Source organism: Orycteropus afer, unplaced genomic scaffold (assembly GCF_000298275.1).
Source record: "Orycteropus afer afer isolate SDZICR_OR568_19922 unplaced genomic scaffold, OryAfe1.0 scaffold00384, whole genome shotgun sequence".
Taxonomy (NCBI): Eukaryota; Metazoa; Chordata; class Mammalia; order Tubulidentata; family Orycteropodidae; genus Orycteropus; species Orycteropus afer.
In genome coordinates, this window is record NW_006921971.1 from 2,474,054 (window position 1) to 2,499,543 (window position 25,490).

The following is a 25,490-nucleotide window of genomic DNA, read 5'->3' on the forward strand; positions in this document are numbered from 1 at the left end:
AGCCATTCCATTACTAGGTATATATCTTAAAGAAGTGAGAGACATGACAAGAATGGACATATGCAAACTCATATTCATCGCAGCACTATTTACAATGGCCAAAAGATGGAAACAACCTAGGTGTCCTTCAGCTAAGGAATGGATATCCAAACTATGGTACATACACACAATGAAATACAATGCAACCCTAAAGAATAACCTACAACCTGCAAAACACCGTATAACATGGATGAACTTGGAGGACATTATGCTGAGTGAAATAAGTCAATCTCAGAAGGGCAAATATTGTATGATTCCATTATTGTAAAAGTCAAGGAAAGGCTTATATATGGAAGGAAATTTTCCTTGTTGGTTACTAGGGACAGGAGGGGAGGAGAGGGAGTACTGTTAGATAGACAGAGATACGTACTGATTTGGGTAAAGAGAAAGGCAATGTACCAAATGTGAATGATCAACATGGTGACACTGAGGAAGAGGAAGACATAGTGCATGGGAGGTGCAGACAACAAAGATGAACCCTTTTGCACATAGAGTACCGCGTTGTCAGTGAAGGGAAACATGGGTATTATGGGTGGATAGATGAGTGGACAGGCTGAACTATTAGGTATATCTATGCAGCAGGGAGTGTACCCAAGACCATGTATAGACAGGGTTGGCAGACAATGGTTCTATAAGAGTATTTCTATGTTCTGTAAGAATTCCCAGGGGTATAGTAGAGCTGACAAGGAACGAGGTTGTAGTCATTTCTTGGTCACAGCCAGCTACCCAGAGGGGCAGAGTAGTTGAACCTGTGGGTTCGGGACCATAGTTGCAGGGGACATCAAGCTCAATTGGCATAACATACTATACCAAACATTATTCCACCTCCTACTTTGCTGAGTAGCGACTGGGATCTCAAAAGCTTGCAAGCAGCTATCTAGATGCAACGATGGGTCTCTCCTAATCCAGAGTAAAGAAAAATGACAAAAAACAAAGACTCATGGAAACAATTGGTCCCAACGACTGGTACACCATGCAATCCACAGCCTATACGACTATGAGACCAGAAGAACTAGATGGTGCCCAGCTACCACTGTCAACCTCCCAGAGGGAGATCTATGTAGAGATCCTGGATAGAGAGGGAGAACAATGTGGAACGAAACTCAAAATCATTTGGAGAAGGGGGGGGGGGTGGAGTGACCAGGTTTGCTGGTCTGATAGAGCCTGGTGGAAGCACTGAGGCTATGGCCTCTAGCTGCCCTTCAGATCTGGAATTGAACCCACACCTGTGGCTTCCAGCCAAACAAAAGACAGGTGTATGATGTGAACATTTACCTGAGGTAGATATGCTCCTTGGAGAGAACAATCATGGGAGAAAAAAGGGCTGCTTATGCACAGGGAGACAATTCATGGGGCAGGAGTGCATGGAGGGATGGACACAGGGAAGAGGTAACTATTGGGAGGAAGTGGAAGAGGAGCTGTTGCACTGTGGGAAATTTCAGTCAATGTCATGAGACAACGAACGTGTGTGTGAACTGCTGCATGGAAAGTGAATTTGTTCTGTAAACTTTCACCCAAATCTCAGTAATTAAAAAAAAAAAAAGAAGAAGAAGAAGATGGAAGGAATACACAGAGTCACTGTACCATAAAGAACTGGTCGATCTTCATTCATTTTAGGAGGTGGCATATGTGGAAGAACCAATGGTGCTGAAGGAAGAAGTTGAAGCTGCACTGAAGGAATTGGCAAAAAACAAGGCTCCAGGAATTGACAGAATACCCACTGAGATTTTTCAAAAAATGGATGCCACATTGAAGGCACTCACTCAGCTATGCCAAGAGATTTGGACGACAGCTACCTGGCCAACTGACTGGAAAAGATCCATATTTATACCCATTCCAAAGAAAGGAGATCCCACAGAATGTGGAAATTATCAAACAACATGATTAATATCTTATGCAAGTAAAATCTTACTAAAGATAATTGAAAAATGGTTGTAGCAGTATATTGACAAGAGAACTTCCAGAAGTGCAAGCTGGATTCAGAAGAGGATGTGAAATGAGGGATATCATTGCTAATGTCAGATGGATCTTGGCTGAAAACAAAGAATACCAGAAAGATGTTTACGTGTGTTTTATTGACTATGCAAAAGCATTTGACTGTGAATCATAATAAATATGGATAACATAGAAAAGAATGGGAATTCCAAAACACTTAATTGTGTTCACAAGGAACCTGTACATAGGCCAGGAGGCTGTCATTTGAACAGAACAAGGGGATACTGCATGGCTTAAAATCAAGAAGGGAGTGCATCAGGGTTGTATCCTTTCACCATACTTACTCAATCTTTATGCAGAGCAAATAATCCAAGAAACTGGACAATATGAAGAACACAGCATCAGAATTGGAGGAAGACTCATTAACAATCTGTGATACGCGGATGGCACAACCTCTCTTGCTGAAAATGAAGAAGACTTGAAACACTTACTGATGAGATTAAAGACTACAGCCTGCATTATGGATTATACCTCAACATCAAGAAAAGGAAAATTTTCACAACTGGACCACTAAGCAGCATCACAATAAACAGAAAAAAGATTGAAGTTGTCAAAGATTTCATATTACTTGGTTCTATAATCAATATCCATGGAAGTAGCAGTCAGGAAATCAGATGCTGCAAAAGACTTCTTTAAAGTGCTAAAGAGCAAAGATGTCTCTTTGAAGACCAAGGTGCACCTAACTCAAGCCATGGTGTTTGAGTTACGGTGTTTGAGTCATCTCATATGCATGTAAAAGCTGGACAATGAATAAGGAAGACAGAAGAAGAGTTGATGCTTTTGAGTTGTGGTGTTAGCAAAGTATAGTAAAGGTACCACAGACGGCCAGAAGAACTAACAAATATTACTGGACGAACTGCAGCCAGAATGCTCCCTGGAAGTGAGAATGGCCAGACTTCGTCTCAACTACTCTGGTCACATTGTCAGAAGGGACTATTCCTTGGAGAAGGATGTCATGCTTGGTAAAGTGGAGAGTCAGCGAAAAAGGGGAAGGCCCCCTACAAAATAGATTGACACAGTGGCTGCAATGATGGGCTCAGGTTTAGCAGGGTTATGAGGCTGGCACAGAACAGGGCAGTGTTTCATTCTGTTGGACGCAGGGTCACTATGACTCGATGGCACCTAGTAAGGACTAATAACATAAAGCTAAAATAAGAAAAACAAAGTGATATTGGCATAGGAATAAAAATATAGGACAGAATAGAAAGTCAAGAGAGAGACTCATAAAAAAATGGCCAATTAATTTTTAAGGATGGTACCAAGGCAATCCAGAGTGGAAAGTTGTGTCTTCAACAAAGGGTAATGGAACAATTACATATTCCTACACCAACACACACACATACAAACAAAAGGGTTCACAAACATAAGTGTAACAGGCATAACTGTAGAAATTCTTTTAAAAAGAAAAATAGGAAGAGAAAAAAAATCTGACTTTGATTTAGACTGACTTCTTAGAATATAAAAGCATATCAAATAAAACAAAAAATTTTAATTAGACTTCATCAAAATTAAAAATTTGTTCGACTTTAAGGGAGACGAACTTGTCTGTCAGTGTGCTGTACTATGGTGGCTTATGTGTTGCTGTGAGGCTGGAGGCTGTGCCATTGGTATTTCAAATGCCAGCAGGGTTGCCCATGGTGGACGGGTTGCAGGAGAGCTTCCACACTGAGGCAGACTCGGAAGAAGGAAGAGACCATCCACTTCTCAAAGAATTGGCCAGCGAAAACCTTACAAATAGCAGTGAAACACTGTCTGATATATTACTGGACAACTTTATGAATAGCCCTGAAACACTGTCCGATACAGTGCTGGGAGATGAGCCCCTAGGGTCGGAAGGCACTCAAGATACGACTGGGAAAGGGCTGCCTCATCAGAGTAGTCGATGTGGATGGAGTAAAGCTTTCGGGACCTCCATCTGCTAATGTGACATGACTCAAAGCGGGAAGAAACAACTGCAACCATCCGTTAATAATTGGAACATGGAATGTACAAAGTATGAATTGAGGAAAATGAAATGGAAAACATAAAGCTTGATATCCTAAGCATTAGTGAGCTGAAATGGACTGGTTTTGGCCATTTTGAATCAGACAACCATATGATCTACTACGCCGGGAATGACAGTTTGAAGAACGGGGTGACATTCATCATCACAAAGGATGTTTCAAGATCTATCCTGAAGTACAATGCTGTCGGTGATAGGATAATATCCATACACCTATAAAGAAAACTAGTTAATTTCCTATTACTGAAATTTACGCACCAACCACCAAAGCCAAAGATGAGGAAATTGAAGATTTTTATCAACTTCTGCAGTCTGAAATTGACCAAACATGCAATCAGGATGTGCTGATTATCACTGGTGATTCGAATGCAAAAGTTGGAAACAAAGAAGAATTACCAGTATATGGAAAATTTGGCCTTGGTGATAGAAATGATGTTGGAGATCGCATGACAGAATTTTGCAAGACCAATGACTTATTCATAGCAAATACCTTTCTTCAACAACACAAATGGGAGCTATACATGTGGACTTCACCAGACGGAGTACACAGGAATCAGACTGACTACATCTGTGGCAAGAGGCAATGGAAAAGCTCACTATCTTCAGCCAAAACAAGGCCAGGAGCTGATTGTGGAATGGACCATCAACTGCTCATATGCAAGTTCAAGTTGAAGTTGAAGACAATTAAAAGAAGTTCATGAGAGCCAAAATTTGACCTTGAATATATCCCTCCTGAATTTAGAGACCGTCTAAAGAACAGATTTGATACAGTGAACACCAATGAACACCAATTACTAAAAAAAGTGGAGGGTCAATGAAAAAGTGGAAGGCCCTCAACAAGATGGATTGACACAGTAGCTACAACAATGGGCTCACGTACAGCAAGGATCGTGGAGCTGGCACAGTACTGGGCAGTGTTTCGTTCTGCTGTTCATAGAGTCGCTGTGAGTCAGAGCTGACTCGACGGCACCTAACAACAACTTTAAGAAATACCATTACGAAAATACAAAAGCAAGTCACAAATTAGGAACAAAATTTGAAAAATACGTATCATGTAAAGGAAATTCCATCATAAATATATAAAGAACTTAGAATACTAAGGCAAATGCCCAATGTGTTATAAATGAATAGGAGACTTGAATACAGGCATCACAAAAGAAGATGTAAATGTGCCCAACAAACACATGAAAAAATGTCCAACACATTGTCAGCCTTGAGAGAAATGCCAATCGGAACTATAATGAGGTACCATTACATAATCACTGAAATGTCTCAAATTTAAAAGACTGACAATATCAATCTATGAAAGATGCAGATCCACTGGGATGCTCATGTACTGCTAATAAGAACTCAAAGGGGCGCCTCCACTTTGGAAAAGAACTTGAACTTCTCATGACATTAAACATACAACAACCACAATGCCGAAGAGTCTTGCTCTTAGGTATCTACCTAAGAAATATGCAAACTCTGACCTGCCCTGAGAAAGACCTGTGCTCAAAGGTTTCTACCATTACATCCCAATAAACATGGCTTAACAAGATACATTTTAATATACCACCACCAATAAAATGTTCATAGCAGTGTTATACACAATAGCCAGACACTGAAACCCAGATGTCCATCAACCAGCGAAAGGCTAAGAACAAAAGGAACACACCAATGCCCACAACTGAAATGACCTGAAAAGCGTTCTGGTACCTGAAGGAAAGAGAAGGACAAAAGACTACAATCTGCATGACTGCACGTCATGAAATTTTAGAAAAGGCAAGACCATATCAAGGCAAAAGAAATCAGAGGTGGCCAGGGACCAGAGCTGGGGAAGGAGGACTGGCTGCAAATCACAAAAGGGAATTTTGGAGCATGCTGGCAACGTCTGTGTCAGGACTGTTGTGGTATTCACCGTGAACACTCATCAAACCGTACTTCCAAAATTGGTGAATTTTCTATGCAAATTATTCCTTAATAGATCTTACTTAAGGATTAAAAGAAATGACATGCATTTAAAACTTACCGCAGCACTACAACCAGGGAAATTGAAAAAAGTATCAGGACCATGTCTTTGTGGCATCTGATTAAGGACTGATAATAATTTTACTGCGTGTCTTGGCTGAGGAAAGAATAAAACAAAGAAATGTTACTGTTCAAATTTAGCAGTCATACCTAATACAGCACGTTAGGCACTGGACTGTTCCCTAACTAAATGGAAAACTAATTTCAAATCATTTACCAAACTCTTTAAGAGGAACATTCCATTTCCATTAGGAGTTGGAGCCCACAGTCCCCCAGAGGGGAGTGCCTGAGCAGGAAGCACTAATTAAGCGTCGATGCAGCACCATCGCTCCCTCTGACCACAGCTTACCCAGATTCCGCTTCCTCCTCGAAGCATGCTGAACAGAAGCTTCAGCTCCTTGACGGTGATGCTGTAGCTGGCAAGAACCCCCAACATATCAACTAGAAGATCTTCAAAGGAAAATAAAGTTATTCTGAACTCTAGTCATGAGTCGCCATCTGTCAAGGTAACACACTTTTGTGAAAGAGCAAAAATTGTCATTTCATTTCTACAGAGACAGAGAGATAGAGATACATCTAAAATATAGCTAATGTCCCCACGAATAACAATAACCATTCTAATAAAAAGATTAACTTTCTAAGTCATCAGATAGCCAAAAAGATCGTATTTGAATTATGTAATTTTCCCTATTAGATGTACCTACCATTCCAGTTAAGCTTTCTTATATACCTCTGCTGTACACAGAGTAAAAGAGGCAAAAACATGCAAAAGCACAAAGATTCAACATGGCTAACTGGTTATTTTCCAGTGAAAAATGAGAGTTGATCGTATTTCTTTTCAAATGATCTATTCTTATTAAAAATATTTTTGAACTATTCCCTGGCCCAGTAACAAGTCCTGAGTGATTACTCCACACCTGGCGTTAATCAAGTAATTTACACATAGGACATACATTTGCTTCACTAATCCTCATAACAAGCCCATGAGGTAGGGATTGTTATCATGTTCTTTGAACATGAGGAAACTGGGCCACAGAGCCCCTCATCACCTTGCCAAAGAACAGGCCTCTACCAAGGGGGGGTCATGACTAACCCAGGCAGCAGAGCAGAGGGCTCCCTCATGCCTCTAGTCTGTAAGGGAGAGAGTGATTTAAATTTGTGGTTCCATCACATTAATACATATATTTATGTGCATAAGAGACACACAAGTTCATCAAATAATGAGAAAAATTACACATTTCATTTTCTTGTCTCTGGTAATCTCTAGACATTGTGAGTGGTACCTCTGCCAATCATTCTTCTCAAGGAATTAAGAATCTCAGTAGTTACCCCTCATTTTCTCAGATGTTAAGACACTTCCTAAGAATTCAAGATGCTACACAAGCAATTATAAAACAATACACACAGATACTCTACACTGTGTATCCTCCATCAATGTCAACTACTCTACACCATGTATCCTCGGTCAATGTCAACTACTCTACACTGTGTAGGCTCCGTCAACATCAACTACTCTACACCGTGTATCCTCCGTCAATGTCAACTACTCTACACCGTGTAGCCTCGGTCAACGTCAACTACTCTACACCGTGTAGGCTCCGTCAACGTCAACTACTCTACACCGTGTAGCCTCCGTCAATGTCAACTACTCTACACCGTGTAGCCTCCGTCAATGTCAACTACTCTACACAGTGTATCCTCGGTCAATATAAAATACTATACACTGTGTATCCTCAGTCAATGTAAACTACTCTTCACAGTGTATCCTCCGTGAATGTAAACTACTCTTCACAGTGTATCCTCGGTCAGAGTAAACTACTCTATACAGGGTATCTTCGGTCAATGTAAAATACTCTACACCTGTAACCTCAGTCAATGTAAACTACTCTACATAGTATATCCTCTGTCAATGTAAACTACTCTACACAGTGTATCCTTAGTCAATGTAAACTACTCTACACCTTGTATCCTCGGTCAATGTCTATACCTGTGTATTCTCAGTCAGTATAAAATCTATACAAAGTGTATCCTCAGTCAATGTAAACTACTCTACACAGTGTATCTTCCGTCAATGTAAAGTACTCTAGACAGTGTATCCTCAGCAATGTAAAAATCAGTGTAGGAGAAGCTATTGACTTTTACAGTATACTATCTAATATCAAGATTTTGAAAAACAGTTATTTATGTATTCCAAATCAGAAATTTAATCTGGTTATTTTCATCAATCAATAAAAATTCCTTCTTAAAGCCACAATAAGTAAGCAATTCCTACAATAAACCTGTGACAACACAAATGTCCTTTTCATGAAGGAGAACATTTTAATGAAATAAATATTTTTCAGCATTCAAGAAACATACATTTTTACAATTCCACAGGAGTTAGAGGTTTGTTTCTAAGAAAGAATTCTATAAAAAGAAGAAAAAAAAGTTTCTTAGAAATGCTGACTTAATCTGAAGCCTTCTGAAAGCAACCTGAATTCACCAAATGGCTATTAACATTGCCCTACAATGTCGCTGTCTTAGATTGAACTTTTGTTTGCAAGCCCTTAGCCATCTCCTCTGTATGCTACAGAACTACTGACCTATTGAAATGAATTGAAGGAAATGTCCTATATCTTGTACATATAACCAGGCAATGCAGTTTAACATTATTGTAGTAGGCTTTCTTTTACAGGAAAACAATATTGTTTTAAAAAACCCGTATGAAATAGCTAAAACTTCTTTGATCATTTTACTATATGTGTGTAACCATCTTCTAGTGATGCTTCTCACATTATATAATGGGATGGACATCTTTAAACTAACAGAGGAGCTCTGGGGGTACAGTGGCTAAGTGCTTGGCTGTTAAGCAACAGGCCAGAAGTTCAAAGCCATCAAACATTCACTCTGTGAGAGAAAGACCTGGCAACCTGTGGCCATGAGTGTTACAACCTAGGAAACCCTCTGGGGCATGGGGTCCCTATGAATCAGAATTGACTCAACAGCACAATAACAGAGAATCAACATGCTGCACTATGCCCAGAAACAAAAACTTAGCAGTGACTAGTGGAGTCTTCCAGGAGCTCAGGTGGCACAGTGATTGAGGCCATAGGCTGCTAAACCAAAAGTCAGTTCACATCCACCAGCGGCTCCACAGGAGAAAGCTGTGGCAGTCCTCTTCCATGAAGATTCACAGCCTTGAAAACTGCAAGGGGCAGTTCTGCTCGGTCTACTAGGGGCACTGTGACAATGTGTTTTGGTTTGTGGGGTTTTTGTTGTTCGATAATATGGTATCTAAATTTTCATTTCTATAATGAAAAATAAGGCAGAAGTATTTTTTCTGGTGTTCATTCTCTTTTCTCTTATTTTTCAACACCAGGCTCTTTAAGAGGAAAATGCTTAAAATAACAAGTATTGTCATCATTACCACTGAGGAGAAGGGGTAAGGGAATGAAGGAGGTTCACATAGCAGAAAAGGCCGGATGTAAACATCTACAGCCGCGTGTCCACCAACTATGTGCCAGTATGGCAAGGCACGAAGTCTAGCTCATCCTCTACAGTGTAAAAAGGATATAGTGGTAGCCAACTTATTTTCCCAAATAGATTAATGAAGGCTCAAACTGAGACATGAAGATTTAAGATGACGTGATGGTCTACTAAACATTTCTACGTGCATGCTTCTAACGTACGAACTCCTTTTGAACAACTGTGAGAATTCACAGATAATGGTACCATGTCTCTATTTAAAAGATTTAAAGAAATGTAAATTTGAATCTCATTTTTGTCATGTTAGCCATTAGTGTATGATATAAGACAGCTAACTCACTCTTCACAGAGATGTATGTCCCCTTGAAAGCAATCAGACATGGCTGTAAGAAATTCTGTGAGGGATAAAAACTTTTAAAAATATTATTTCCGTTAAAACAAACACTCTTTTCGATCCATCTTTGTTCTATTCTTTCTTATTTAATGTTTTTGTTCCAAAACTATGAAGACCCATTAAATACGTGAGTCAAAATGTTAGAGGATCTTCTAGGATCTGCACACCTTTCAAGAAGCAGAGCATGGCTGAGCCGCCATGTCGGCACTTTCAGAACTGACTACAACCCTGTTATGGCAGAAGATACTGACGCTGAAGATCTACGGCTTCAACAAAGTGGCATTTCGAGCCGTAAGCGACTGTCTGGGGACGCTGTTGCTCGAGGCCTTGCTTTCGCAGGGTTCCTACTGCAGCACATCTAACATAAAGGGTAATGAACTTGCAGGGAAGGAAAGGGCTGGAAGGAACCAGGATGGATTCCAAAGCGGCTGCTTCAGTGGACTCCAACAAGCATACACGTTAATAGTCTAATCCTGATGGCATGCAGATAATATGCTCTAGTTCCTAATATGTCATTTAATACAAAAGTCTGCCTCAAATACTGACGTGAAATGGACACTTCAGAAAGACGCCACGGACCCCTTGGGCTCTCGGTGCCTCCCTGGCACTGTCCGACGTGCCTGCCCCCGGAGTATGGAACAGGCAGACTGGGCAAGCCCTCGTCACACTGCAGCAGATGTGCTGTAGTGTGTCCAGTTTAATTATGTAAAAGTTCCCTGAAATACTACATACAATTATTTTTCTGATCGAGGTCATAACACTTACGCCTCAGTAGTGAGGTTTTCTAAAATGAGCAAAACAAAATTAGTAACAGTGTGTGTCTAATCCAGAAGTCTTCTTCCACTCTTCAACTTTTTCCTTAGTATAAAACATGAAGCTTACCATACATTTCTATTTATATATTTTAAGTCAAGATCATTTCAACACATCTGTACTGCCTACTAAATCTAAAGAAAAATACGTGAATCTTCATAAACCAACGACACTTCCTGCACTGTGGCCCCATACCTGCGATCATGTCGTCTACAGCACTCATTTTCAGCAGCACTTGTTCAATGAGCCCGACTTCTGTGCTAGTCTGTAAGTTCCGCACGCTCTTCCGCAGAATGGCCGTAAACATGCTCCATATCTCTGCCTGGCAGGTGACGTCACAGTGCTCCAGGAGCTCCGCCATACACGTTATACTCTCGGCATCCTGGATGATGAAGTTCATCTCTAAGTCGAACTCGCCACCAACCAGCTGGGAGGAAAGAGAAAGAGCCAGGCGCTCAGGTCACGTGTGGGCCGTTGACAGCAATCGCATCTAGTAGTGGAGGGCTGCTCTGAGACAGCTCAAGTCTCCTGGTCAGAATCTAATGGTGGTGAGGGACAGGAGGGCTTCCGAGAAGCAAAAGGAGTTCTGAGAACGGAAACTAGCAAACACAGTTGTAATCTTCAAGAAAATGGCAAGAGGAGACATGGAGCAGAGCATGTCAAACCAAGTGGGGTTCAGGACAATTGACTAGAAAGACGAGGTTGACCTTAAAAGTGATCACTGCTAGAGTACGGAGTTTGCTAGGAGTGCATCTTAAGATGTGAAATTCATTGTCTCTTTTCCTATTCCTAGACCAACGGATAAAGCAATGTAACAGAAAGAGAAGAGCTGGCTTCTTATCTCCACGTACAGGAGATGAGGAAGCATTAAAGTGATAAGGGGACAACTTACAGTCAACGTTGAAATGATGGAATGAATGTTAAAAAATAAGTTTAATAGAGCAGTATGTAAGGTCTGATAAAAAGCCTTCGCAAAAAAAAAAAAAAAAAAAAGTACAAGTGGGAAAGATTAGCTTAATGGTAACATGTTTGAGGTACAGTATTATACCAAGTGAGTCTGAAGTTGGCTGGGCCACATGGTACTTCAGGTACGTAATAGACAAATACATATAAGATAAAAGCAATAATACAGTGGCTCCTTTTATTCAGTGTGAATCGAATCACACATGAATTATTATATTCAGTTCTATGTATCATTCTGGAATAAAAACTGACAGACTGGATTTCCTTTTGGTTTAGAGAATGGAAGAATCAGGAGGAAAATGATAGCTATATACAAAATGCCTGGCAAATGTGAAGTCATCTGTTCAACTGTGTTTCACTCATCTTCCACTTACTGCTCCAGACGTTAGGGATAAGTAGGTAAGACAAAAGTCAGTCTGCTAATGGTGCTAAAGCTCTGTAATGAAGATGCATGTGTGCACGCACACACACACACACACACTCATACCCTGGGTCACCCTCACACCCCAGGCTGTACACACACACACACACACACACGCTCTCACACCCTGGGTCACCCTCACACCCCAGGCTGTGCACACACACACACACACACACACGCTCTCACACCCTGGGTCACCCTCACACCCCAGGCTGTGCACACACACACACACACACACACACGCTCTCACACCCTGGGTCACCCTCACACCCCAGGCTGTACACACACACACACACGGACACACCACACACACTCTCTCATACCCTGGGTCACCCTCACACCCCAGGCTGTGCACACACATGTGCACACACACACACACATACATACCCTAGTCCAGAAAAGGCTGATGTTGGCTTACAAAGATACGTAAAACACACAAAAGATGTAAAGCAAGGAGCTGAGAAAGACGGAGCGGAGGGCACAAGACTGGGGCAGCGGAGGGGAGGGGAAGAAGAACCAGCCTGCCAGACGGGTCCACAAGCCACCGAGCGCACAGCGTGTGAACAGGCGACACCCCCCGCCAGAAACGGCCCTCGCTATTATTCTAAGGGCTTGCCACAGGAGCCCATCTAACCCTCAGACCCCGGTGAGAAACAGAGCGGCAAGTCGAGAAGGCCGTGGGCCCAGGACTGGAGGACCCCCGGGCAAAACCCAAGGAGTCTGTCTTCATGCAAATCCACGCATGCAATCAAAGCTCATCTGAGAATGGTTGAAAAGACTGGAAAAGAACAATTTTTGTCTGAAATTTTAGAATAGCATACTCTGTGCACATTGTTCTCTGAAACACCTCCAGAGCTCCGCTGTGTAAGCGTCTGGCCCTTGGCTAACTGGGACCTTTCACTGACATGGCTTTCCTCTCTGGTCAACGGCGAGGCTCGGGTCTGCGCACACACCCACTCGGCCTCCCTAGGCCCCTGCTTCACCCAGGGGACAGCCTCAGGCCCACAGCCTGGCAGAGGCCGCCCCAGCTTCACTCCCTGGGTGACCTCACCGAGGCGCTTCTCTGGTCTCAGTTACCCATCCACAGAACGGGAATCAAAGCTGCTCTCAAACAGACTTGCCGTGAGGATGGAATGAGCTAACTGGGGTATCGAGTGCTCAGGTACAATGCCAGGAACGTGTTAACATTCAGTCATCCGTAGACCAGTACCCATTCTCTTACACCCCCAGCTTCAAGCTAGCACACCCAGTCACTCAGCACACTGCTCCAACGCACGCTGGTTGGGCGCCGGCACACGCCCTACGGCTCCAGCAGACGCGGACGTCTTGGGCGCCTGTGCGCTGCCGGAGACCCCTGGAGCTACCCCTGCAGCGCGAGCGCCACGCTCACCGGCCAGGGCCGCAGGAGGCCCGCTGGCTCCTTCGTCAGCACAGGTGACCGAGCTGCAGCACCAGCTAACCCCGCAGACCAGTTGGCGGTCACTGCCTACGGCTTCCCAGCCACGAACAGGCTCAAGGGGTTTGAGAAGCACTGATGTCGACCGCTGCTGCCGGAACCGGGAGAGGCAGCACGGAGGTCCGAGCTCCGCGTCTCCGAATGAATCTGTTTAGGAATCGGGGATACTCGCCTGAGAGCGCTCACCCCTAAGCCGGCCGCCCGTGCTTTGGTCGAGTCAGGCCTGCCCGAGCGCCACTACGAAACCGGGACCGAACCAGCGACGGACTCGGTTGGGGGAACAAGCGCAGCCGTCTGCTTTCAAAGGGATTGACAACTGACACTGTGATTCTAACACTCAGCCTGTTATGTGACGCCAAAAGTTCTATCTTTCACAGGCAAAAACACAACGCTCCTTTCAACAAACCACTCAATCACAAAACAGACGGGAGTTGCGGTTCTCTGCTTTCCCCGCCAGAAACTGAGAGAGTATCTATTGCAGAGGTTGTAGAGTGAGCCGGCTCCAGAGGGTTAGTCTTGCCGGCGTTTACTGTAACTTTATACACTGATGCTGAGGAGGCTGACCACTGTGTGACGCCATCCCTCCAAGGCTGACTCCCCACTGGGAGTGAGTGGGTCAGTATCAGCGGCAGCCTGAGCTCGTGGGTGCGCAGCGGGAACCGGGAGCCCTTCCTATTTCAGCAGTCCCTATGAGCTAACAGTGCGGCGAGGCAAGGCCCCATTATCCTCACAGAATGAAACTGAGGAGGAGAGAGGCCCACGAGACGGCAAGGCCGCGCAGCTAGCGAGTGGGTTCCGATCCAGACCAGACGATGCGCGCCAACACCCCACTACAGAGTTCAAGGTGTTCGCAAGAAAACAACAACGACGGGCTGTTTCTACATCCCCTTGAAGAAGTCAGTATTTCAAACAGTGTGTGGGCTAAAATCAGGAAAGACAAAGAGATTCCTGTGGGTGAAAAATGAAACTTCTCGAGGCAGTAAACCTAACAAACGAAAATAAGAAATTTGTTTAGAGTATTTCAGCAAGAAGGTAGGAGACATCAGAGGCTCAACTACAAGAGACATGGCAAAATAATAAAAATAATAATTCCCTTAAAGGAAAACGTTTTAAAAAGTCATGGAGCACAGATCAATTTTACTCTTATAAAGATATCGAAAATGTATGTTGCTAGAAAAGGTCTACCAGTAGAAAATAGTTTTTAAAATAATTGACAACTCCCGTAAATGTGCCTGTGTTGCTGTGACACTCCCACATCCAGCCAAAGGGGCTCTTCTTCGGCGATGCTTTCCCTAAAACTCCTACGAAATCCTGCCTCTGCCCAAGACGAGCTCCGCAAGAGTGCCACGCTCCAGCACACAGCCGGGCAGCGTCTCGTCTCCTGCTCTCAGGCGGCTCTGAGTCGGATGGGACTCGCCGGCATCTAACGCGCAACTCAACCATCAGTCTCAAGGGCGATGATGTAAGAGAAATAGCAGGCCCGGGCTTCTTCGTGGCAAGCCTTCCGTTTAGTTTTGAATACAAACTGCGGGCCATGAAATCCAGGCGTGGAAATACACTGTCTTCAGAGAGCACTAAGTTTTATAAGCACTAGCGATTTGAGTATCTTTTTAATGTTTTAAGTATAGACTTTAAAACTCATTATTTGAAATCTCAGATGACCAGTTAGGGTCATATGGGATAATTCAGTGTTCATTAATTAAGTCCAAGTAGACAATTACTGACCAGTTGGATTTCTTTGCAACCTACTCCTTTGGATAAACCCCAAATTTGGCAGTGGCTGAGGGGCCCCACTGGACTCCAGAGCTTCGTCTTCCTCTGCTTCCCACTTCTCAGCGATCGTCATGGGGACATATCGTTCCTTTGAATACAATGCGTGTCTCGCTCCATGTAACCCTGTGTACATTAATGGCCCGGAGTTCCCTCTCCACCCACATTCAGTCATTCCACTAAATCTCCAAATCGCAGGGAACTATCACTTCATCCAGAAAGCTTTCTCTGCACCCACCAAGAGGGGCCGCTCTCTGAAGCCCCCCTGCACCCAGCCACACTGCAGCACTCCCTACCCGAGAGCACAGTTGTTAACTTTCTATCCCCCAACCCAATAGGCTATACAGGCAGGACGAGCGTGGCTGATTAACCCCCTGCTCGTCACCGCTGGCACACTGGCAGGTACACTAAGGAACTCAATGACCAACGCAGGAGGGGAAGACGGGGGAAGGGAGGACAGGAGGGCAGAAGGAAGGAAGCGCTTGGTGGCAGGCCTCGCCAACGCACGGTCTGTCCTCACGCTGTTAGTCAGCTCTGCTCACTTCCGCTTCAGGAGGGAACGGCTCCCATCGACACACAACTTTCCAGTGTTCCAGAGCTAATCACGAAGATAAATCTGATGGTTTCTGTTTTCTCATCTCTGTTTATACTCCTTACTGGCCTTCCCTTTTCTTTTCTATTCCTACTTGAAGAATATGGAAGGTTGGAAATTGAGTGACAGAGGTAAATTCAGGAAACAGGTACTCCTGACTCAGTAACACACGAAGTCTCTATTCAGTTTCCGAAGTACACAATGTATGCTACGCACAATTTCTCAGTATTAAAATCAGGCTTAAATAAGTATCTTTCCCCTTCTAGTTTCTAACTATTTTCAAGTGAAATCAGGTATGAAAGCCGGCCTTCTAGAAAGAAAGCTGGAGATAAGGTCAACAAACATGGCAGAGTCAGGAACTACAAGACACGCCTCTCTCCCAAAAAGCAACCCATGAACTGGCCCGATCTGTCCGAAGCACATTGAAGAACTCTGACTCTAGTCAAAAAGGCCCAAAGCCAGTGGAAACACGGTGAAGACAGAAGCTGGTGCTTTGTGGGAAGAGCGCTATGGCATCTGGAATCACTCATCTTCAGTCACCTAGCTTTGGATCATCTCAGAAGGACAATGGCTGGGAGGACACCCATCATCCCCGGTCCAGGGTGCCAGTGCCACAGGGAGCGTGACGGACCCTAGTCCCAATCACTGTGGTTGTGGATTTCGACTTATCTGGAGGCTCCTCAAGGACAAGGGCCAAGGGTCCCCTTTGTTTTACCAGATGCAGAGTGTTCCCAGGGCTGGGAGGGCTTCTCAGTGGCTTTTGCTGAGAACAACTAAAGGTGCAGGTATTGGCTATAGAAGTCCAGGTGAGTGGACAAACAATAAGCAGACCTAGAAGCCTGAGAAGGAGGCACATGTAGGAATAAGGACTTTAAAAATGTCCTGGGTGGCCATGAAGAAATCACGCGCATACCCGGGGCAGGGTGTGTACTCACCAAAGCCCTGAGAAGACCCTACGTTCTCAGCGCTTCAGGCTCCACATGAGTAAGCTGTGAAAGCCGAGCACTGAAGGAGGGACGCAACAGAGCCCGTGTGCACATACCGGGACAGCACTTTTCATTCTTTTATTTTTGTCCGGTTTTTTTCCTTCAATGGCTCCAGGCATTTGAGCTAACTCTATCAAAACTAAGCTAATGGGACAGAGACTTCATTGGCCACACATGGCAAAGAACAGACTTTACAAAAAAACAACTCAAGTCACTAAACAAATAAATAATAACAACCCACAACAGGCAGCAGCAATAAACACCAAGGAGAAGGGAGAATCTTATTCCCAGAGTTGCCACGTTATAATATTCAAAATGTCCAGTTTTCAACAAAACATTGTGAAGTATGCAAAGAAATATCAAAGCATGGCCCAGGTACGAGAAAAAGAAATTACCAGAAATTGCCCATGACTAAGCCTAAGCAGTACACTTCCTAGGCAAACACTTGAAACCAACTATCTCCAAGAACTACATGCTCAAACAACTGAAGAAAATCACAGACAAAAAACTAAAGGACACCAGGAGAATCATAACTCAAAAAACAGAGAATATTAATAAAAAGATACAAACACAGAAAACAGACATGCAGGAGCTGCCAAGTACAGTAACTGAATGAAAAGCACACTGGAGGGGTTCAACGGCAGATGGGCGCTGACAGGAGAGAATCAGCAAATGTGAAGACCATGCACTGAGATTACCCAGGCTGAGGACCGGAAAAGGAATGTCTCATCTTGTTAACCTCCTTTTCTTCCAATGAACATTAAATTTCTAAGAGTTTTAAATCTTATCAAAGTATAGCATCATAAATTATTTTTAAGAAGATTAATTTTTCTGTCCTTCCTCTCGCCGTCACTGTACCCAAACAAAAGGATATGAATAAGCACACACACACACACACACACACACACAGCAGGTTAATACTACACAATCTCTTACTTACTAAAGATTGATGAGCACCTTTAATACCAGTAGAACAAGTCCACCACCCTGTTACTACTGTTATTTAAGATGGACTTGGATATCCTTGGTGCTGTACTCTTTCACATACACTTTCAGATCAACTTATTACTTTCCACTGAAAACAACAAAATCATATTTGCAATAATATCAGAATTACATTGACTTTATAAATTATTCTGAGGTGAAATATTATAATATTGACTCATCCCACCTTCATCTATTCCCATAGCATTAAAAGCATACTGTAACATTCCCCCAGCTACTTTGAATTAAATATAAATAGCATGACCTACTTCAGAAAAAAATTCTTACTATTTTGGTATCTTTACCACCTCCTTAATAAATTTAGGGGTTCTATGCTCTGGTGATGGGAGCTCTGGTGGTGTAGTGCCTAAGATATTTCACTGCTAACCAGAAGGCTGGCAGTTCTAACCCACCAGCCACTCCTTGGAAGTAAGGTTGAGCAAACACTTCCGTAGTGATATCACCTCGGAAACCCAAGGAAGGGTCACTATGAGTCGGATCTGACTCAACGGCAAACACAACGACAACAACAAAAATGCTCTGGTGGTGTAGTGCCTAAGGCATCTGACTGCTAACCAGAAGGCTGGCGATTCAAACCCACCAGCCCCTTCCAGAAGGAAGATTGGGCAATCTACTTCCATACTGATACCACCTCAGAAACCCAAGGAAGGGTCGCCACGAGTCGGATGCAACTCGATGGCAGTGAGGGTTTATACTGAAATGGTGTAACCATTGTAGCGTACCTGCTGTCTGCTGGATTGGTGGTGGTCTTTATTACGCTCACCTTGCTGGTCACGTGTGCCACAAACATCTTCTGCCAGCTGGAGATGTAATTTTCTTGTGACCTTTTCTCAAAAGGCATTCTCAATTTTAAGGCAGTTATATTTTTTTCACGATAAATTTCACAGTCCCAAGTTTCACCCCCAAATCATAAAGACATTCTCCTATAATTTAAAGTTTTAATTTTCACATTTACAAACTTAATCTAGATTTGACTTTTCTATAAGGTGTGAAGTAGGAATCCAATTGCATTACACACAAACACACAAGGACACATACATACACAGCAGCACAGGAACACACATACCTACACACTGTACCTTTTACTGAACAATCCTTCCTCCTCCACTGACTGAAATTCTGCTTCTATGTCAAATAAAGCTTCCATATATGCACTGGTCTCTATCTGGGCTCTTTATTCAATTCTGTTAGTCCATTTGTCTGCTCTCATGCTACAAGGAAACCAAAATATAACATATTCTGGACAATAAAACAAATCTCAACAAATGTAAAATGGCTAAAAATAGGCAGAGGGTTTCTCGGATTAGAATAGAATCCAATTAGAAAACAAGAACTGAAAGATAATAAGAAACACTTCAAACATGTAGACAATAAAGAGTACATATCTAAGAAACCCATGTGTCAAAGAGAAAGTCTCAGGGACATCAAAAGCTGCACTGAGCCGAATGAAGATGGCAACACAACATATCCTCAGAACAGCACACCGCTGCTGCACGTCACTGCACGTCACTGCAGGTACAAAGGAAATCCCACACGTGGATCTACACACGACTTGAAAACTCAGATGGAATGCACCTGGAGAAAGAGAAAGCCCCACTCACCCAAAGTGCGATGGAGACTCGGAATAGCCCTAAAGCTGTAAGGAAACTGGATTCATAAATAAGATTCCTGAAAAAGACAGCCTCAAGCCAGAGAGCTTTAACTAGACTATGCTCCCAAGGCCACACAATCTCTCAGAGAAAATAAAGGAAATACTTTCTGGTTCATTTTATGACGGCAGCATTAGTGATACACAAACTCGACGAAGACAATAAAAACTCAGAGCGAGCCCCCCTTGGGTTTCTGAGGTGGTATCACTACGGAAGTAGATTGCCCAACCCTCCTTCCAAGTAGGACAAAGATAATACCCCACCGCAGCCCCCAAAAAAAAGGAAAAAAAAAGAAAACTACACACCAAGATCCCTCCTTAATGTATAAACAAAAGTCCCTTATGTACTAGTAAGGAACAGAATTAACCAAGGTATGACAAGAATCACCCCCATGCCTGTTGTGTTAGGCCCCTTGCGCCATCCTCACGGTCCTTGTGTTCTGTAGCCCGTCACCGCGGCCACTGTGTCAGCCTGTCACACTGAGGCTCTCCCCTTGCCCGCTGCCCCTCTGCCTGGTCAAACGTTGCCACCCCTCTCCCGGGCCTGCCCCCTTCTGGGTAACTGGCCCACGGGGCCTGAGAAGTCTTGTCTTCCCTGCGGCCACAGGGCACTCTGGCGGGATTTCTTCTCACAGGTGTGCTCCTTCCTCTGACAGTACATGGTCGATTCGCTATTCACTGCCAACACCACAACTCAAATGTGTCAATTCTTCTTAGGTTTTCCTTTTTGCATGTATATGAGGCTACCGAAAATACCATGGCTGAGCCAGGCATACCTTAGTCCTCAAAGTGACATCTTTGCTTTGCAGCAGACTTGCCCAGTGCTGTTTGATTTCTTGACTGCTCATTCCATGTCCGTAGACTGTGCATCCAAGTAAAATGAAATCCTTGACAGTGTCAATCCTTTCTCCATTTATCATGACACTGCTTACTGGTCACACATTGTGAGGACTTTTGTTTTCTTTATGTTGAGGTGTAACCCATAGTGAAGGCTGTAGCTTTGACCTTCATCAGTAAGTGCTTCAAATCCTCTTTGCTTTTCAGGAAGCAAGATTGTATCACCTGCATCTCATAAACTGTTCATGAGTCTCCGACCCTGATGCCACATTCTTCTTCACACAGTCCAGCTTCGCAGATATTTGCTCAGTGTACCGACAGAGTAAGTATGGTGAAAGGCTGCAGTCCTGAGGCACATCCTTCCTGCTGTTAAACCACACTGTTCAAATGACCTTGTTCTGTTCAAGGTGGGGTTTATTTCAGGGATTAAAGATTGATTTAATATTCAAAAATCAATCAGTGTTATCCACCACGTTAACAGGATAAAGAATAAACTAAGTAACCGTCCGTATGTGTTAGTTGGTGGGCTTGGTTTCAGGGATATAGAAATGAAGGTATGAAATCTCCACCTTCGATGGATTTGCGTACTAACATTATAGGCTCAGAATGGGCGAGGAGGACTCCCGTGTTCTAGGTGTCCAGGTTCTCGAAAACCACTTAAACGGGCCCCATGAACCTGCTTTTGCCTTGATTCTGACCAAATCAATGATTACCTCCATTCTTAAAATTTCACCTATTCTATAAAACACTTACCTCTTAACCTGTTGCTGTTGGGTCAATTCCTCACCATTAATTTATTGTTTCCTTTGTACACAATAAAATTCCACTAAGAACCGATGGTCCCATCCCTTCAGGCGAGCTACGGCACTTTAGGAGAAACCAAGAGCCAGATCTCCCAAAGATTATCTGGCTGTAGGGCCAATTCCTTTCTTTCTTTCTTTCTTTCTTTTTTTTAAGGAAATACACTGCATTTCATAAATGTCCACAAAGACAAATCTGGAAAACATAAACTGAAGCTTCTATGATCCTGGATATGGACCACTTGGATCACTATCATTACTACTTTCAAAACTGGCAGCACATACCCTGGGCCCATATAAAAGTCCATTAAATTCTTTGACACTAAAAACCTCTTAAAAGATCTGATTGAGAGTCTATGTATTTTTCTAGTCTTTGCAATCCAAAGCTAAATGTAAAATATTTTTGCTACAAATTGAGAAACAAAGGAAAAATTATACTAACTAGTGTGGCCAACACCAACATAGTTCACTGGCCCCTAAATTAGTGATTATACTAAAGTTTCCGAAATTGCACAGAAAAAAAAGGCAACTTCTTTTCTTCAAACTTTATGACGGTGTCTGGATGTTACACTCTACTATACGTGAAATGTTTACCAAATGACTTTACCCCAAATCTGCTTCTCACCTGTATGATCTTTAAAATCACTTGAACTACAGTTTCTTTTAACAAGATAAAACACTTTCTTTTATCAGGCAATAAGAATAATGTAAGCTACCACATTAACCTTTTTGCCTTGGCTGCCAGGAAGTTCAAAAATTAATTTAATCATCAAAATTGATAACGATGTTTCTCTTCATTATCTCCTTCCTCTGTTCTGTCTTCCTGATTAGTTTTTGTTTTCTTTCTCTTAGTATACAGCTGCCTTTTACTGTAAGCCAATTAGAGTTATTTTTAGAAGTAGGCAATGAAAATTACAAAGCCTTGAACTCTTAATTTCTAAAGTATGGAACTGTAAGATAAAGCTATCGCTGTCTGTAATTTTACGCAGAAATCTTGATCTAAACGAAACATAATCATTAAGAACCACCATTTGGTGAGCATTTATTATGTGCTGAGTCCGTACACTGCCTCATTTAGCCCCTGCACACTGTGAACTGAACGTGTCAAACGAGAACACTGAGGCTACCTCAGGATGGTAAGCTTAGCGAGGTCCCAAAGCTAGAATCAGCTTCACATGTGAAGCCGTGTCTTATTAGCATCATAAAGAATTAAGAAGTGTATCAGTTTCAGAGAAACAGCCTTCCTAAGACCTATCCATGTACCTGCGTCGGCCATCTACCCTCCAAGCTCTACTGTTAACCATTAACATGGGTCACAAAGGGCTTCTGGATAACTGCTTAGTAAACAACAAGAAAATATTTTATATTTTGAATATAAATGTAATAAAAATGAATATTCCTAACGGGAGCTCTGGTAGCATAGTGTCTAAGGCACTTGACTGCTAACCAGAAGGCTGGCGGTCCAAACCCACCGGCCACTCCTTGGAAGGAAGGTTGGGCAATCTACTTCCATAGTGATACTGCCTCGGAAACCCAAGGAGGGGTCGCTATGAGTCAGATCCGACTCGACGGCACATAACAGTAACAACAACAACAATAGTAATATTCCTAAATCCCACCGACAAACCAAGGCAAGCGATGACAGGCTATGACTTGTTTATTTCCTATTTCTTTCACAGCAGTCTGTTCTACAGGCAACTCCTGTTTGCAATCTTTCCGTCGGATAGAAGTAACTATACTCAAGGGTGCAGCCAGGCTGCCGCAAACAGCCCATAAAAACTCTAGGGAAGGGAGGAGAGGACAAAGAGAGAAACCATCATCCACCAAGCACTGCTTCCAAAGAGATCGGTAAGAGTTAAGACAACACGCAGTTTATTTTTCTAAAACAACAAACCATCTTCTACCCGCATGGGAGGACTACAGCAAACAGGTACTAAATACACATGGATACTACCAGCCCATCTGACCATACGTCAGGATGAAAGTGTTAACTGCCAAGTTATTGTGTGCTTTTAAATTTTAACTCCTAGCCTTCTACTGAAAACACTGATCCTTTTATATTTTCATCAAATGGAAAAATGTACAAAATTTATATCAGGCAATTAACAGATGCGGAAACATAAATATCCAATAAGAACATGAGAAGATATTCAACCTCACTAGTAATCAGGAGTCCTGGTGAAGCAAAGGTTAACTGTTCTGTAACTGACTGAAAGGTCGGCAGTTCAAAGCCACCCAGCAGCTCCACGGGACCCAGAGATCCGCTCCCGTCAGATGCCAGCCTCCGGGGCGTTGTGCTCTGTGACATGGCACTGCTATGGGTTGGAACACACTGACAGCACTTAACAGGAATCTGAACAATTCAAAACAAAATGATCATATGAAACCATATTTACCCATCAATTCAGCAAAAAGGAAAAAAAAAAAAAACAGTGATATAATTAAGCCGGGTATTGAGGGTGGACGAGGGCAAGGCAGAGACCTCGCTCAGGACTGGGGGGAAAGATGGCATTTCTCTGGTGTCACCAGTTACACATGACACAGACACACCCTTCACTGCCTCCTTCCTGAGCCTCCGCCAGAGAAGCAAGCCAGGGGCACACAGAGAGGCTCACAGAGCTCTGACCACAGCTCCGGCCAGCAGAGGGAAGGGGGAGACAGACAACCGCGGCTACTCATGTTCACCAGGCCTCAGCTTCTGCGGCACTAAACAGACCGCTCAGTGTCTTGACCAAACGGACTGTTTGTTCCTCCACGGGCTGGGGCAGCAGATCCATCCATTTTAAAAATAAAAACAAAATAGATACTTTGCAGATAAATGAAAGCTGTGAGAATTCACAGCCAGCAGACCTTCCCCACAAGACAGCTTAGAGAAAACTCTTCGGGCAAAAGAAAAGCGCCACCAGATGGCCTCTGGATCCACACAAAGGAACGAGGAGCCCGTGCCCCGGGAACAGGTGGCCAGGTACCAAACGCTTCCCTCGCTCCCCGTGCGACCTCTTTCAAAGATGGCTGTCAGAAGGTGACACACCAGCAATGTGGTATGGAGCTTGCGACGTCTGGAGCAGGAGAAACAAGGGCAGCAGGGGCCAGCCAGACAGGCAAGGAGAGGGGGGTATATTTCTGCAAGGTACCTGTCCTGTATGTTGTAAACTCCAGAAAATGCCTGAAAATATCAAACAGAAGCAAACAAATATCGTTGGATCAATGACATTAAAAATAAAAAAGTCCGCGGCCGTCCAGCTGATTCCGGCTCAGGGTGACACCGTGTGGCCTCTCTCCCTCTGACCTCCAGAAGCAGATCATCAGACCTTTCTGCCAAGGCGCCTCCGGGTGGCTTCATGTTATCCTTTTGGGCAAGCAGCCCAGCACTGGACCGTCCGTGCCCACCCAGGGACTGCCCAGTTAAACCACCAGTAGATGGGCAACAGTCAACTGCTCAGGAACCAGACGGGAAACACACGGATGGAACAAAACCGAATAGCAATGATGGCGCACAGGAACGCAACCACGTGGGAAGTGACACCACTTACAGGCAGAGCATGTAAAGACATAGCTCACAGCAAGACCCACTTCTGTGGTCTTATTACATACACCAGTACAGTGGTCACTGGCCATGGTCTCCAAGGAGTACAGTTAAGATCTGAGCACGCACAACACACAGCCTCTGTCCTAAGCGTTCAACTCGGCGGCGGAAGCTCCGATGTAGCCAAACAATAAACAGGGGTTGGCTATTTCCAATAAAACGGTTTATAAAATCAGGCAGCCAGCATGCAGACTATAGTATGCTTACCCCTGAATTAAAGTTCAAAGATACACACAGGCTAAAAGTAACAGGACGGAGGGAGAATGGGGAGTTAGAAAAGACAGACAGACACCATGGTGGGAGTACTTACATTTCAGAAAATGGCATTTTCTACAGATCAGAGATTCCCCACTGCAGCCCCCACCCTACCCCCAAAGCCAGCTGTTAGTATGTATCAGTGTCCCATGGGGGGAAGAGGGGTGAGAGGATTTCAGAGACAAAGTATCAAAACCAAGAAAGGAGGGATCCCTTGGTGTGGGACCACATCACAGTGATGGAGGTGGGATTAAATTAAAATGACTGACAACAAATTCTAAATAGTAAATGGATAAAAAAGATACACTATGCAAAGACCACTGAAAAGAAAATGGAGTGGCTACATTAGCCATCAGGGAGCTCTGGTAGCATAGTGGCTAAGACACTTGCCTGCTAACCAGACGGCTGGCGGTTCAAACCCACCAGCCACTCCTCGGAAGGAAGGTTGGGCAA

At 43.6% G+C, this 25,490-nt stretch overlaps 1 protein-coding gene across 1 annotated transcript in view; it reads right to left on the reverse strand.

Moving 5' to 3' along the window:
- NBEA (neurobeachin) overlaps positions 1-25,490 on the reverse strand; it is a gene marked incomplete at its 5' end in the record, with an annotated part of 985,874 nt that overhangs the window by 827,635 nt on the left and 132,749 nt on the right. Inside the window, 3 exons of the mRNA XM_042782600.1 lie at positions 6,048-6,143; positions 6,396-6,496; positions 10,914-11,145. Coding sequence (XP_042638534.1) covers positions 6,048-6,143; positions 6,396-6,496; positions 10,914-11,145 — 429 coding nt within the window. The remainder of the gene's footprint in view (positions 1-6,047; positions 6,144-6,395; positions 6,497-10,913; positions 11,146-25,490) is intronic.